The sequence below is a fragment of the Fringilla coelebs genome (genome assembly GCF_963513975.1).
Source record: "Fringilla coelebs genome assembly, chromosome: 1".
NCBI classification, from domain to species: domain Eukaryota; kingdom Metazoa; phylum Chordata; class Aves; order Passeriformes; family Fringillidae; genus Fringilla; species Fringilla coelebs.
This window is the reverse complement of record NC_140028.1, coordinates 142775662-142790253: the sequence shown is the minus strand read 5'-3', so window position 1 is coordinate 142790253 and position 14592 is coordinate 142775662. Positions and strand designations below refer to the sequence as shown.

At 38.1% G+C, this 14592-nt stretch overlaps 1 protein-coding gene across 1 annotated transcript in view; it reads right to left on the bottom strand.

Annotated features, from left to right (window-relative positions):
• The window catches only part of LARP4B (La ribonucleoprotein 4B), a 55956-nt gene that overhangs the window by 17026 nt on the left and 24338 nt on the right, over positions 1–14592 (bottom strand). The window contains exons 3-10 of the mRNA XM_084223298.1: positions 8007–8154; positions 7656–7817; positions 5552–5633; positions 4986–5122; positions 3518–3621; positions 1643–1753; positions 1078–1131; positions 532–741 (exon numbers count right to left, since the gene is read on the bottom strand). Of these exons, the coding sequence (XP_084079424.1) occupies positions 532–741; positions 1078–1131; positions 1643–1753; positions 3518–3621; positions 4986–5122; positions 5552–5633; positions 7656–7817; positions 8007–8154 (1008 nt within the window). The remainder of the gene's footprint in view (positions 1–531; positions 742–1077; positions 1132–1642; positions 1754–3517; positions 3622–4985; positions 5123–5551; positions 5634–7655; positions 7818–8006; positions 8155–14592) is intronic.

Here is a 14592-nt window from a genome sequence, read left to right as displayed (position 1 = left end):
TGCAGAAGACAGAAGAAGAATTGTAGGATACAGCGGATATCTCATTAGAGTATTTAAGGATTTATTGTTACCACCCTAGCTTCAAGCCTTACCAACAGCCCCTTGAAGAAAATAACTTAAAACGTAATTTAAAAGTGATTTTTGTAATTAGCAAAAGCAATTTCACTTTTCATTGCCAAAAGAGATGTTACCATTGCACAGAAAATATTCTGCTTTAAGAACAGGGCAACTCAGCATGTTAACCTATAACCTAACTTCCTGTTAGATGATCCTGGTATCTTGAAAATTCTCTAAGGAATTGCCTTAAAACCTAAAAGGTTTAAGAACAGAATCACACTCCAGTCTGAGATCAGACATAATTTTCAAATAATGCATCTTGTACACCATGGCAAGGATTCTGAAGGACTGTTTTCCAAGAAGAACCAGAATCTTAAACTCCCCTTTTCAGGACAGGTATGTTTCCTACACCTCAATAAGAAAATAGTATCAGCTTTGAAAAGAACACAACTGTTTCAGAATCAAGAGACTTACCAATGAAGGGTCAAGGTAGCTGTGTGTGGCTGACCAGGTCTGTGGGCCAATTAGGCTGTACAGTGGGAAGTGCTGCTGGGGACTGTATACTGGAGGGATGTAAAAGGATGTTGTGTAGCGCTGCTGCGTGTAGAGGTTCATATCCAGAGGTCTATATCCATTCTTTGGCAAAAATGTGTTTATAGCTATTGCCTTTGCTTTTATCCTTGCCTGCAAAGGAGATTAGATTCTTTATTACAGCAGTCTTTCAAATTCTATCAGGATGGTTTAAATTAGCAGCTCTCAAACTTTTACTGGACACTTATCAGTCACTGCAGGGAGAGAAGAAATGCACCCCTGCTGCCTGATGCTGGACTAGATATACCACTGCCAGAAATGAGGAAAAGGAGACCTGAAGTCATATGTGCCACATTTCTAAACCCACCTCCAGGTCAAATGGCTGCTGAGACTGGACTACTTAAATTTATATTAGAAATCACAGTGAGCACCACAAAACCCAGAACATATACACACATCCCACCCCTAACATCATAAACCTCTATTCACCTTAATTGGTTTTCCTTGGAAAGTCTTCACTTCTTCTCTAAGGTATCGGTAAGCCTTTATAAAAAAGAAATTGTTAGATTTGTCAAACGTAATTTTAATAAAGGAAACTTAAGTTTTGACAGTTTTAACAATATTTCTTGGAGTGTCTGCTAATCTTACAGTATAGCAAACTCTCACACACCAACTGCATTTAGCAACATTTAACTTATCATTAAGTGCTTCAGTAGCATTAAAACAAGATTCTAATGGTTATTGAAGCATTTGAATGTGTCACCCAAAAAAGTCAACACTCTCAATACAAAAAAAAAAAAAAAAAAAAAAAAAAAAAAAAGCTTTAGCCAGGAAGCCAGGATTTATAAACAAGATTTAAAAAACTCAAGTGTTTGTTTAATAGCTACTGAAAACTGGATACTACCTAAGAGGAAGCATTACTGTTTTTACAGTGCGGGGTATTTTTCTTTTCAAGTTGTTACACATTTGTAGTACAGTTTACAACCTGTCAATTCATCCTCCTATCATCCTTATTTACTTTTACATTCTAATAAGCTTCACAAAACAGCATTACCTGCTGTGCATCAGCTTCCGATTCAAATGTGATGAACCAATTGTCATTATAGGCAAACTCACAGTTGATGAACTTAGGCAAATTGTCTCCTTTGAAAAGTGCTTCAACCTCCTGGGGAAAGTAGTTTGATAAGGAGGTGGGGAAGTGAGAGGGGAAGGATGGAGAGAAGAAAACATTAATGTAACATGCAAAACTCTGACCCTCTGAGAAAGAAAGACAGAAAGCACTGTTGGGCTGACAAAACAAAACTGAGTAGTTCAGAACACCTGCAGCAGTGTCAGCTCTCTCCAATCTCCCCCTGGAAGGAATTAAAACTAGCACTATCTAAGGCCATACTGTAAGAGCGGTCTGGCTGGGAGCTATTTAGGCCAGAGAAGACATTTAAACTTGGTATCAAGTGCAGAAAGATGTCTACTCCCCTGTCCCCAAAACCATGGAGCCATATGAAAACCTGTGCATACGGCATGGGACAGGAAAATCCTCCCTTTTCAGCAGAAACCTGCAAGCTTTAACTCAAATGTCTACAGATTCATGTATTTGAAACAGGGCTTACGTTACCTCAAACAGCACTGGCTAATTTCTACAGAAAAAACAGACCCTGGATTTTTTAATTTGTTTTAATTCATTTGCATCCTTTTTTGCTTTGTCACAGATCTGAGGTGAGCAGCATCAAAAGGCAACACAACTTGGAAGGCCTTACAGCATCTTGGAATTTCGCTGCTTAGATATGACCTGACTCTGCTGTGCTAGAAAACATAGGCTATTAAATCCGTTTAGTTAAGTCCGGATTTTTCCAGCACAACAAATTTAAACAAGATGTATAAAATATTTCCCTAGAGACCAACTCTTCTGAAAATAAAGACTCCTTAGAACTTTGTTGTCAAACATTTAAGAGTGAACATCCAGTGTTAATATATCCAACCTGATGAACTCATGACAGAAAAAAAAAAATAATCTACAATACTAAAAGTTAGGCAGTCTTTGTAAGGCTACATTTCATTTGGAAAGCAAGAAGTAGCCACTATTTTAAAGCTATCTACATAGCATATATCCAACTTCTTCCCTCCAATTCCTTTTAGCATTTTCTTTCATGTTCCTGCTTATTAAGGCCACTTACTTTTTTGTTACCGGTTTCTAAACTGCAGTACTTCTGATTTTGGTATGATGGTTAATAAGAGAAGCATCTCTTTCAGAATCTTTAGTCTTCCTTGTAAAATTAAATAGAAGAGAAACTAAAATATATACTCATCATCAAGAATCTGCATCTTCTCCTTTTTGAAAATTCAAGATGGTTTAATTACAACCCCATAATTTTTTCTAATATTTCCATCAGTCATAGTCCCTGATTAATCAGAGTGGCATTAAGTATCTTTCAAAGAATTAAGCTCTCCAGTCTTGCACTCACATTCTACAACCCAGGGGAGATCCTTAGTGACTTATTGACACCTCTCACCTCAGTGTTATGGAAACGTTTACAAAGCTTTAACTATTTTACTTGAGCAAGCTTCAAGGGGCAAAAGTGGCATTTTCTAGTTTAAGATTTATCTTCTTTCATCTTTGTCTATTTATCCAAGGATCTGAGCACCAAGTGCATATAAGTAGGATAAAGCCCAAGAAAATGTTGTATCTCTACCAAAGACAGCACTATGAGTTTCTCAGCCTTCTACAGAACTACAGGTTCTACCCACAGCCTTGCTATGAGCAACATGCGTCTACCAAAAATATTTCTTATCCAAACAAGGACAATAAACTAAGAAGTTCTGTTAGAAACTAACAGTGCAGTAAAAAATGTGATGAACTTATTGAAATCTAAACTAAATCTAACTTCCAAGTCCTAAGGGAGAAGTGTTCTTTACTGAACAAGGGAACACTTACTTCAATGGGAGTAGATTCAGGTACTTCACGTAAAATCACAATACAGCGATTCTGATTTGGCCGAACTTTTTCCCCCTTTTCATCCACTTGAACTAAAGGCAACGCTAAAAGAGAAAAGACAAGAATGCATTTCAGTTGTCAACAAACCTAGGAGCTTTGCACTCCAAAGGATGCTGTGAACATAGACTTACAATGCAGAGCCTCCAACATTTTTGAACATTAAGAAACAAGGAGACAATGTTTCTGTTCATCATTCACATGCCTGAAGAACCCTTTCTAGTTTTTTACAAAACTTGTAGCTCTGACCAAATACACTCTGGTATGAGGTTTTCCATTTATTACTGCATCTCTGCACACCCTGGCAATGCCCTTGTACCTGGTGCAAGGTATTGTGAATACCTTGCATCAGGTATTCATTCACTTTTCCATCTCTGGTATGCCTCTCTCTTGTTTTGAGCAGACTCAGAAGCACAAAGTTAAGCCAAGGGGGCCTCTTGATCCACCTACTTCCCTTACCTTTGCAGGAGATGAAATGCTTCCAGGAGAGAACTCCCAGCACTAGTATAGTTAGTGTCTTTATCCACCATGGAAGCTTCCCACAGAATTCTTCCCAGCTGTGCTCTGAGCAAGCTGAAGTTTGCTCTTGCAAAATGTAAAACCTTAGAAACACTCAGTGTGCTCAGCACGACCCCAAACGCCACAGTTCTATGATTGGTGCAGCCAAGGCTCCCACTGACTGAGCCATACAAAGCAGGTTTTCTCAGTTTCTGAGCAGTGAGTCCAGCAGTGCTTCATTCCTGGTCGGCACATCTAACACTTGTATGGGGACACAGTCCTCTGCACATTCCAGAAACTTGATGGATGACAGGAGCTGCTGTATTGTTCTTCCAACAAATATCTAAGCTGTTGAAACTGACTGTAAGAACTAGGTCTGGCTGACCCAAAGCTCGCTTAAGTGACACAAATATTGCTCTCTTGGCCTTATTGTCCTGGTTTAGCTCAGTAGCAGATGCCAACTCTAAGATTCCCCTTGGAAACACCACCCAGGGTCTTGGCCCGCAGATACTCCATAGAGCTTCCATGACTGATGCAGCTGATTTCTATCCATTCAAGGTTCTCTTCAACAGAGTGAGACTCCTCCATCCCTTTTTCCCCACCTGTCTTTACAGAACAGTCTAAAGACATCCATCATGACCCCCCAATCATGTGAGTTGTCCCACCACATCCCACAATTTAAAATCATTAATTTTTATGCGCATAGATCATTATTCAATAGCTGGAATACAGAGTAGCTTTGATAAAATGACAGCCCTATAACTGTGATGATCTAAGCTGCTTGGGCTACTTGATGCTGTACAGAAAAATAATGGCATTTTACTGCAATACAGTAAGAGAGATGAAAAATTCAGATTAATAGTTCTACACCAATAACCAAAATGCTTTCTAGCACTGAGGAACTTCTACTTACATCTCAGCACTTCAACAATCAAATCCATATCAGTACTGAGTTTCTTGACATGATCAAGATTTGCTACTGTCATTATTGGCACATACTGATCACTGTCCATCTGTGATATAAGGTACATGTCACTGGCAAGATTTTCTCTGTTGGGAGAAAAACAAATAGGGAAATGTCATAGATTAACTTTGTCCAATAAACTAAAGACAAAAAATTCATCACAAAGTAGAAGGCAGAGTCCTTCAGCATCTTCACTAATTAATGAAAATCACTGGCTTAAATCTTGCTAAATGGCTCAAATTAATCAGTTTTAATTATGACTAGTAAAGATCACAAAAATTCACCTGATCTGTAATTGCTTGTAACTACTCTCATTTCAAACCCCTATTTTTGCTAGTTTATGCATTAGGCACAGAGCGTTCAGGTAAGCTGAACACAACACTGAAATTTGTGTGTTACTTTTTCCAAGTTCTCATCCTTTCCACTCAGTTTTAAGTAACAACTAAGAAATGCATTAACATATGTCCCAAGCTGTTAGTCATCCTCCAGCTTGGTACATTTAGGTAAATACATACCTAGATAAACAGAATTCCAGTGTCTTTTTCAGTAATTCTCGTAAATCTTCCTGACCTTCTGGCTGCAACTGTTCGTTTCCACCTAATAATTAAAATACTTCCGATTAAAAAGTAGCTCTGCTATATTACACAATATCTATTTTAAACAAGCCATCATGTCTATTACTGACCACATAACCAGTAATGAATTTTCAAATTCAATAGATGTTCATTACGTATTAGTTACCAACCCCCGAAATTGCATGGCAACACTTATTTAAGACAGAAAAGAGAAACCATGTCTGACTTTACTTGTTAACCTCTGTTCTCCAAATACATAAAAATCTGAAGCACTTTTAGAACAGCTACAAGCACATCTCAAAGTAAACACTGAAGTGATCTGGCTTGTAGATCTGTGCTCCATTCTCAGCAAAGTAACCAATTTCTAGGTGATGAAACCCTGACTAACGCAATGCAAGGGAATAATGCAATGGAGGCATTCCATACTTCTGGTCTCACTCTAAATTACCAACACGTTAATTTAAAGAAGGTTTTCAAAAATACAGTTATAGAGTATCAGCAGATATCCAATCTACTAACAACAAATCAATTTACAATCTTTTGGTTAAGAAAGCAAAATTAATTTTTTCTTATATATGGAAGTTTAAAAATTATCACATGGAAAACATGAACTTCATGTTCCTTTTAGTTTAGACACAATATACCAATGTCAGTAGAGAGTAAACTCACTGTGTCAGTGGGAGAAGTGTTTAAATAATAGAAGTTCTGTGTGACCTTTAGAGATTTGTAGAACATTTAGTAGAATATTGTTCATGTAAATAAGTATGTATGTAAATTAGCTTTTTAGAAGTACTTCACACCAACTACTGTCCTCTATACCCCTCCCTTCACTTTCATCCTTTTATTCAGCTCTCCTTAGCCTTTCTTCTTCCTAAAGCAACTTCTAATTTTCTCCCACCATGCTGTCCTCCACATGTTCAACTCTGATGAGGAGAACACCAACACCTGAGAAATACATGCATCATGTTCTAACCATATTTCCTTTTATATGCATTTTTAAAAATAATTACTAAAAAATAAACAATCAGATTTCAGACTTGGAACCATGTGTCACTATTCATCAAATGGAACAGACCCAACCTGCTGCTCAGCTCTTTACAACACTATTGAACTCGTGTTAAAAGTTAACTATTTTGGGCACATAAAGGACACACTGACAAGTTCCAGCATTAATCTGAAGAATGCTGTTTCCCTTCTAGAGTGTGAGGCACCATTAATACAATTTCCTATTTGGTAGCTAGTTACTATTTAATATTCCCCAATATTACCCTTAAGGACAAGAGTCAACGAGAACTTTCAGCTTTCAAATAAAGGCAAAGATGATGCCACAATGATGTTTGATCTCAGTACCTTGATTTGCAGCTATTATGGATGCTATACTGGTAATTTTAAATACTAAATCAGCCAAGCATAATGAACAGACCTGTTGTGAATCTCAAGAAACACCCAGCACATTTTCCTCTACTTCCCATCCCTCATCTCAGTTCAAGTAGTAATCCTACATGCATCTTGCAGACCTTCTGTCCCATTCAATGAAATATAAGCATGGTGAATCTCTACGCTAGTTTCCAGAAGCTTCTTAAAACATACCATCTGGTATAGACTAGAGCTTCTAATAGTTGCACTAAAGAGAAATTCTGGAAGTTGATTAAATAAGAATGTGAAGAATACTAAAATGTTGCCTTTTTTTAGCATTTCAAGTCCAAAACAGGTCTTTCCCCACATTAACATTACTACTTGAGACATAAACTGTATGTCAATCTCACCTCGGTAGCTGACCCAACTAGAAACATACATTTGTTTGATTATGGGCAGCACCTTCTAAGATTTAAACCAGGAGGAGACTGGTCTCTAAACACATCCAAGTTTGACTGCAAAACAGACAGGAATTCTTAGGGTCTGTTTAAAGAATGCATATATTGAACGACAAAACTGGTATAGTTTGGGGGGCTTTTTTAGTTTTTCAGATGCTCACTGTTTCATTCAAAATACACGTTTAGTTTGTTTTTAAACTAAGTCCAAGCACACCTTAGCTTTCTCTTACCTGTCTGGGTGGTTTCATGCATAGACTCATACTCAGAATGATCGAGAGCCAAAGGGTTCATGTCCGCCTGCTCTGAGCCCGGAACGGCCGCGTTCGGCTCCGGCAGCTCCGTCAGCACCGTGTTCTGATGCTGCTTGTCGCCATTGCCATTGGCATCCAGTCCTGCAGCACACATCACAAACACACTCAGAAGTGCTTTCTAATCACAGTAATGCCACTGTTAAAATTACATCTGAAATAAAGGTGCTTACATATTTGCTTTACATTTTTTAGCAGGAAATTAGAATTGAGACAGTGCTGCACCGAATTTTAACTTCTGCTTGAGCAACAGCCAGAAACTCTTGTTCATACCTTCTTTACAGGAATCTGGAGGCTGGTCAGGTATTTCTTCCCACGTTTTGCTCACGCTACCATCAGTGGCACCACTTGCTTCCAAGTGTAACATATGATTTCCCCACACTTTTGCATTGGGGTTTAACTCAGAAACCTTGGTTGACTCCTGCAAAAAGAAATTGATTATGCATTTCAAGGATGCACAGCAGGCATCTGGTGCACAGATACATTCATTTTCAAATAACAGTATCAGACATACAACTCAAGATTTTACTGTCATCGTTTTTCACACCTGAATATACTGAGTTCCCATAATCATTTCAGGTACAAACAAAACTGAATTGTGGTGCACAGTATTCATTTCCCTGATTAAGAACCACCAGAAAAGGCTATCTGAGCAGAGCAAATGACAATAAACATTTCATTCTTTGCCTTTGACAGACTAACTCAGCCTGCACTTGACCTAGACTTCAGACAGTTCTCTAATATACATGTCTTCTTGATGTTGATTATATTGCTAATCATATGTTACACTTTTATCTGTAGATCAATCTAACAGATGTTAGATCTGTATCTATTGTATCTGCAAAATAATACTTAAAAATATATCAAGAAAACACAAAAGTACAGGGATTTTTCTGAAATTATATAAACATGTAACAGTTTTCATGAAATATTATGGAAAATTGAAAGCAGTAAGATGTGCATGACAACTTCTGTTACTACACTTAGAGGAGGAACAGAGCATTTTGAATAACCATATCCAGTTAAATCATGTCAAGATAATCTCTTTTAACCTGGATTGGAATTGAACATACTTAATGATTACATATGGTTATATACCATATGGTCACATCTGTGCTTAAGAAAGAAGGCTCTCTGCAGGGCAAACATCTACTACAATACTTTAGAGTAACAAGAGACTTGTTTTGCTTATGTTTGAGCAAAAAGCATTGAATTATTCCACACAAAAAATATACGTTGAGTGTTTTAATGTAATTACACTGGGAAAGAATATTGTTCATGATAAGATACACTAAAAAAGCTTATTAAAAAATCTGCTTTCTAAATTTACAGATGCTAGGAACATTACAGTGTTTAAAGACAAGCACTCCAAAACCCAACAAAGCTTTAAATCTTCTTAAACACATGCATTCAAATACTTACTATCACAACACTTAGAAAATATATCCAGAAAATTTTAAAAAATTAAAAAATTTTACTTAAACACATCTCTTGAATGACAGAGAAGACTTACAAAAAGTGGAAGTGTTTGACATAACTACTTTCATAGTAAGATTCAAAGATGCCAGCAAGATCCATCAGTTTCCATTTTTAATATAAGAAGTTCCCCCAGGAGAGAGCAAACAGCCTTGAACACAATCCACTGCCCACACTGCAAGTGCTGGGCAAGGTCAGAGCAGCTGTTCCAACACCGCCAGTGAGGGGAACAATTTCAGGGAAGCTCAGCAGGGAAGTAAAAGGAGGAGCAGCTGCTACAGGTTGACTTCTGCAGAGTAGGTAAGGCTGGAGGGGACCACTGGAAGTCATCCAGCCCAACCTTCCTGCCTGAGCAGGGTCACAGAGCAGCTCAGGATTGTGTCCAGACAGCTTTGCTTGTTTTTTAGTGCAGCTAGCCAAGATCCAGCCTAGCTCTTTCCTCTTACTTCTGCAGCCACTCCTCTCTACAGGACTAATCACCTCCAGAAGTGAGGAAAAGATTTCCTAATTGAAAAGCTTCAAGAAATCCACAAACACTTCTTCCTATACAAAGCTAAAGAGCACTAAGAATGGTTTGTAGCAAGCTTCCTTTCTGCACACTATTTATCTTAAGTTCAGTTGAAACTGAGAACCTGCAATCAAGTTATTTTGCCAATGACTGAACTTTCACACAAAGTAAACAGAAAAAAAATCAATATTCAGCAAAATTTACTTCTGCATTCTGTAAAGCATTCAGTTTTTCAAAGGAAAGGGAGTCATCAGGTTCAGGACAAAATAACACCTATTTAACGAATGAAACCACAGTTTGACTTGGTTTAGTCAAACTTCTAGCTTCAGCTTTAAGCTTTAAGAGCAAATCACTTCTGCAGAATACTTACAAGTTCATCTTTATTGTGCCATCCCCATGTACCAGTATATTCCAGTGCTAGCAGCTGATATGGGTATGTTTCCACTGTACATGAAGCACTTGGTAAATTTTCAGGTTCATTCTGGAAGTTTTCATTAACTATACACACTCTGTCATTCTTCATGGTATCATTAGAAGCTGCATTATTCCATAAAAAGCCCACTAGATAGTCACCATTACCAGAAGGAACTGTGTCAGAAAGCAGCTGATTTGTCCAATCAGCCCTGCCAGTCTGAAGATTGATGAAATGTGACCACATTTCAACGTGGGGATTTTGTCCGTCCAGGTCACATGAGTGCTTCTGGTCACTTGATCCATCTTCCATCAGACCTAACATGCACTGCTGTCTGCTTTGCTGAAATCCTGCTGCACCAGGAGAGGCACTGGGTATTTCATAGGAAGGAGTAGCAGCATATTTGTCTACCTGCTTTGGGTCAACACAAACGCCAAGCTCTTTGTTTGAGAAAATCTTGTGATCTGGCCGCATCTGTTCCCAGCTTGTGGTCAAGTCATTCATCTGAGAATTTAATATGTAACTGGTGTTTTTCAGTTCAGTAGTCTTGGCTTGCAACGGCTTCAAATTCCCCCTGGTAGAAGGTTCTAGATTCTCAGCTGATAAACCAAAACCAGTGAGGTTCTCCTTTGTGTGGATGCTGACATACTGGTTTACTTCACCATCCTGTAAATTATATTCATTTACATGACACATACTTTTTTCATGAGTTTCTGATCTTTCCTCAGTAAAAGGCCCAACAGAAATTTGAGTGTTCCCAACTTCTGGCTCTGGACTGGCACAGTGACACAACTCAGGCACTTCTGCTGGCTTGTCATGCTCATGAGAACATGCATTTTGACACAACACAGGCAAAAAGTTATGGTCTTTCTTTAAGACTTTACTGGCATCTTCCAGATTTTTAGAGGCATCTTTTAGTTTTACACTCCTGTACATACAACTGTCCATGAGTGCAGGTACAGTGGAGTCAGAGGGAGCATTCTGACTGTCAGCCAAGCCTTTACTGCAATTGAAGATGCCTTTATCACAATCAGCAATGTTAGCATCCAGACTCTGTTTCACATTTTCTGCCTTGTTATCAATGGACTCATTTAGTTGACCTTCAAATTTTGTCTGTTTTACAGATTCTACTACATGCCCAGCTATTTTGGCTGACTCCGTCTCGGCACTCCATTGATTTTCCACTGCGTTGAAGGAACACATATCCTGTTGTTCATCTTGTCTGCTGTTCATATCTATTTTATTCATACGCTCACATTCCACAAACACAGAGGAGACACTGGTTTTGTTATCCGAATTTGAATATTTGCATACTTTACCTTTATTCTCTATTAACTCTTGTGAAACCTGACACTCTAGGCTGTTTTCCTGTAGGAACATTTCATCTGTGCTTGGATTATGTGCATGAGATGTCACAGTGCCATCATTTATCCCTGAACTAGTTCTGCTCAAGTTACCAGCTTCCTCAAGAAAGTCACCTTTTAGTTCAGTGGCACTCACACAGATCTCCTCCTCCATGCCACTGTGGATTGCAGCTTCCGATGATGCCCTGATTTCAGTGCAATCCTTAATATGAGATTGAAAATCAGAACCTTCCTCCAAGTTTAGCTGTGTTTCATCCATGTTCAAAGCTTCACAGCTATGCAAAATTGTACCAGTGCATTGCTCTCCCTCTTTCAAGGATTCTTTGAAACTGCTGTGATGTTCACTAGAGTCTGGTGAAAATGTTTGGCTATCACCACATGTTTTTTCAAGTGTTTTCTTTTCTACATTTGAGTTTACTTCACTTTCTGGCTCTAGAAAGCAGACTTCTTCATCAAGTTTTTCTACATTGTCCATTTCATGTAACTCTAATGATAATTTAAAGTTACCCCCTATGTCGTCTACCACCTGTTTGGTATTTATTTGCTCTACAACACTCGAGGGATGCCTAGTTAGTGGCACAACAAGTGGTCCAACATCAGAATGATTACTTCCCTCAGTTTTTCCTGAATTAGATACTCCAGTGTTTAACAACACATTGGAAATATGATCACTGATTTTCACCTTTTCTGAGTTAGGGCTGTATTGGTCCTCTCCAGCAGCATCCACAGGCTTCACAGAATCACAAGCTGTATGCAGTGATTCATTCCAACTGGCAGCACTACCCATGGTATATACTTCCTCTTGCTGATTCTCAGGGATGATTTCACCAGGCACTTTTGCTTTTAAGACATCTGTTACTGTACTGTCAGTATTTAACCTCTGCACCTGATACCTGTCAGTCAGTAAGTTATCAAAGGAACACTGGATGTCTAAGCTACAATACTCCTTTGTATCTTTTTTAGCCATGTTTGGTTTATCCTCTTTTTTATACTCAAACAGTTCTTTCTGTGAATTAAACTTAGCTTCCATTTGTGCCAATTGTTGCATTGGAAATTCCTTCCCTCTGTCTAGAGGTCGTGCCATGGTGCACATTCCTTCATCAGTAACAGCTGAGTTATCTACGTCTGCTGCAGTCTCTTCATGCACAGTAGCTGGCACCTCTTCATCCCCTTTCAGATCTTCGGCATCTACAACACAAATGCTGTAAAACTCCTTGTCTTTCACATTTTGACTGTTGTCTACATCAAGACAGGAAAATGTTGCAGACATCTCTCTATATGAACTCAAAACTTTCTGTAAGCTGTCACTCTTGCTGTCTTCAACATTTACTCTTGTTTCATTTTGCCTTGAATGGTCACATGTAACTGCATAATCCTCCAGAGAATTTCTATTTAAGGAAATTTCACTCTGTAAGCCTTTGTCTATGAAATCTGCTACATGTGGATTAGAAATATGATCAAACAAGCAATGCTCTTGTGAAGGTACATTTTCATTATTAATATTGCTATTGCTATTTTCTACATTGTTCATATGCTGACCGTTACTATTAAGTTTTTTAGGTGCTCTTTTTTTAATAATCTTGTCTTTCTTTTCTTCGCTTCTCTGCAGATTTCCATATGTACCAGAGACTTTCAAGAGGTGACTAAAGGAATTAAAGAAGCTAAAAGGTCTGCCATACGTCCTCCTAGGTCTGGTATGAGGAGTATTCCCCATGCTGTTATATGATGAATATTTTCCTTTTCTACCCCAAAAACCAGATTTAGAATCTGACACTGCGCAATCATCACTACAAACACGTTCAATGCCAACTGTCACAGCTGCCCCATTAACCGTCCTTCCCACTGTATGCTGATCCTGGCTTTCCACAGTTCCAAAAATTGAAGATAAAGTTTTACTTATCCTTGACTTTGGTGCTTCCTCTTCCACAGATTTTTGTAACAAGCTGGTTTTCTCCTCACTCGTGCTGTTACTCAATTCTTTACTGAAGCAGCAGCCCATGTTTAATAAGTAGTGTCAGAGGGTCTTCTCATTGCAAATCACCTTCCTCTTTACACTAACTTTCTATGGCTACTGAGGAGACAAGCCAACACCCAACTGCCAAAAATAGCACACTTTAAAACCATGCAGGGGTTCATATGTCATTGCCACTCAAAGTCCAAATCCCAGTTGCTGAGCAATGTTTCAGTATTTCATCATATACACTGTAATATTCAAGCCAAATACTCCTTCTAATGAGATTACAGTCTGTTTAGGAGTATTACTGAGTCTTATGAATTTCTATTGTTTCCTAAAAAGTTTTGTTCATCCAAATAGTTAAAATATTTAAATAACATCTTTCACAATGCCTATATGTGCCAGAAACTAGTTGTTTTCATATTTACTACAACTCCCACCTTCTATACAAGGAAAAACCTATTCTGGTTTGACAGGTTTAAATCTGACATGTAGATCAAACACTTTTTGGACCATTTTCTCCTTCTCCTCCCTTCCCCCAGAGCTGAACCTACACCACAATTACTTCTTTAGGAAAAACAGGCTAAAGATAGATAAGACCTCATGTATTCCATTGAGCAGTCATTGTACGTTATCAGAAGCTAATTCTGTTCCAAGCCTTTTTTTAAAATTTGTTATCTGCATGAAAAAAAAAAAAGAATATGTAATTCCTCAGTGACTTATAGCACTGAAGGGGGCCTCAAGATCATTTACCCACCTCATGGTACTGTGACAGGATTAATTATACTTCAGCTCAGAAAAAAACTGTGTATCCTTTAGTAAAAACTCAGAAATATTTAAAAAGTAATTTGACTGAATGCTATTCCTTCCAAAAGTCTGTCCTCAGTATAGTTTTCATTGTTGTACATATACAGACTCCTTCTGACCTTGTAACAACTAAACCTTTTTTATACACATGTATTTATATATTTAAATACTTCTGTTAATATAAGTTCTTGTAGTTGCTAATAAAAAGTGGTTCTGTTTCTTCAAATATAAAACCCCAATAAAAAAGCTGAAAATACCCAGCAATCTTTTTCTACCCTAAACAGATTTGTTATTCTTTGCCTTTCCATTGCCTCACATCACTTAGACCTTCTCTCAAA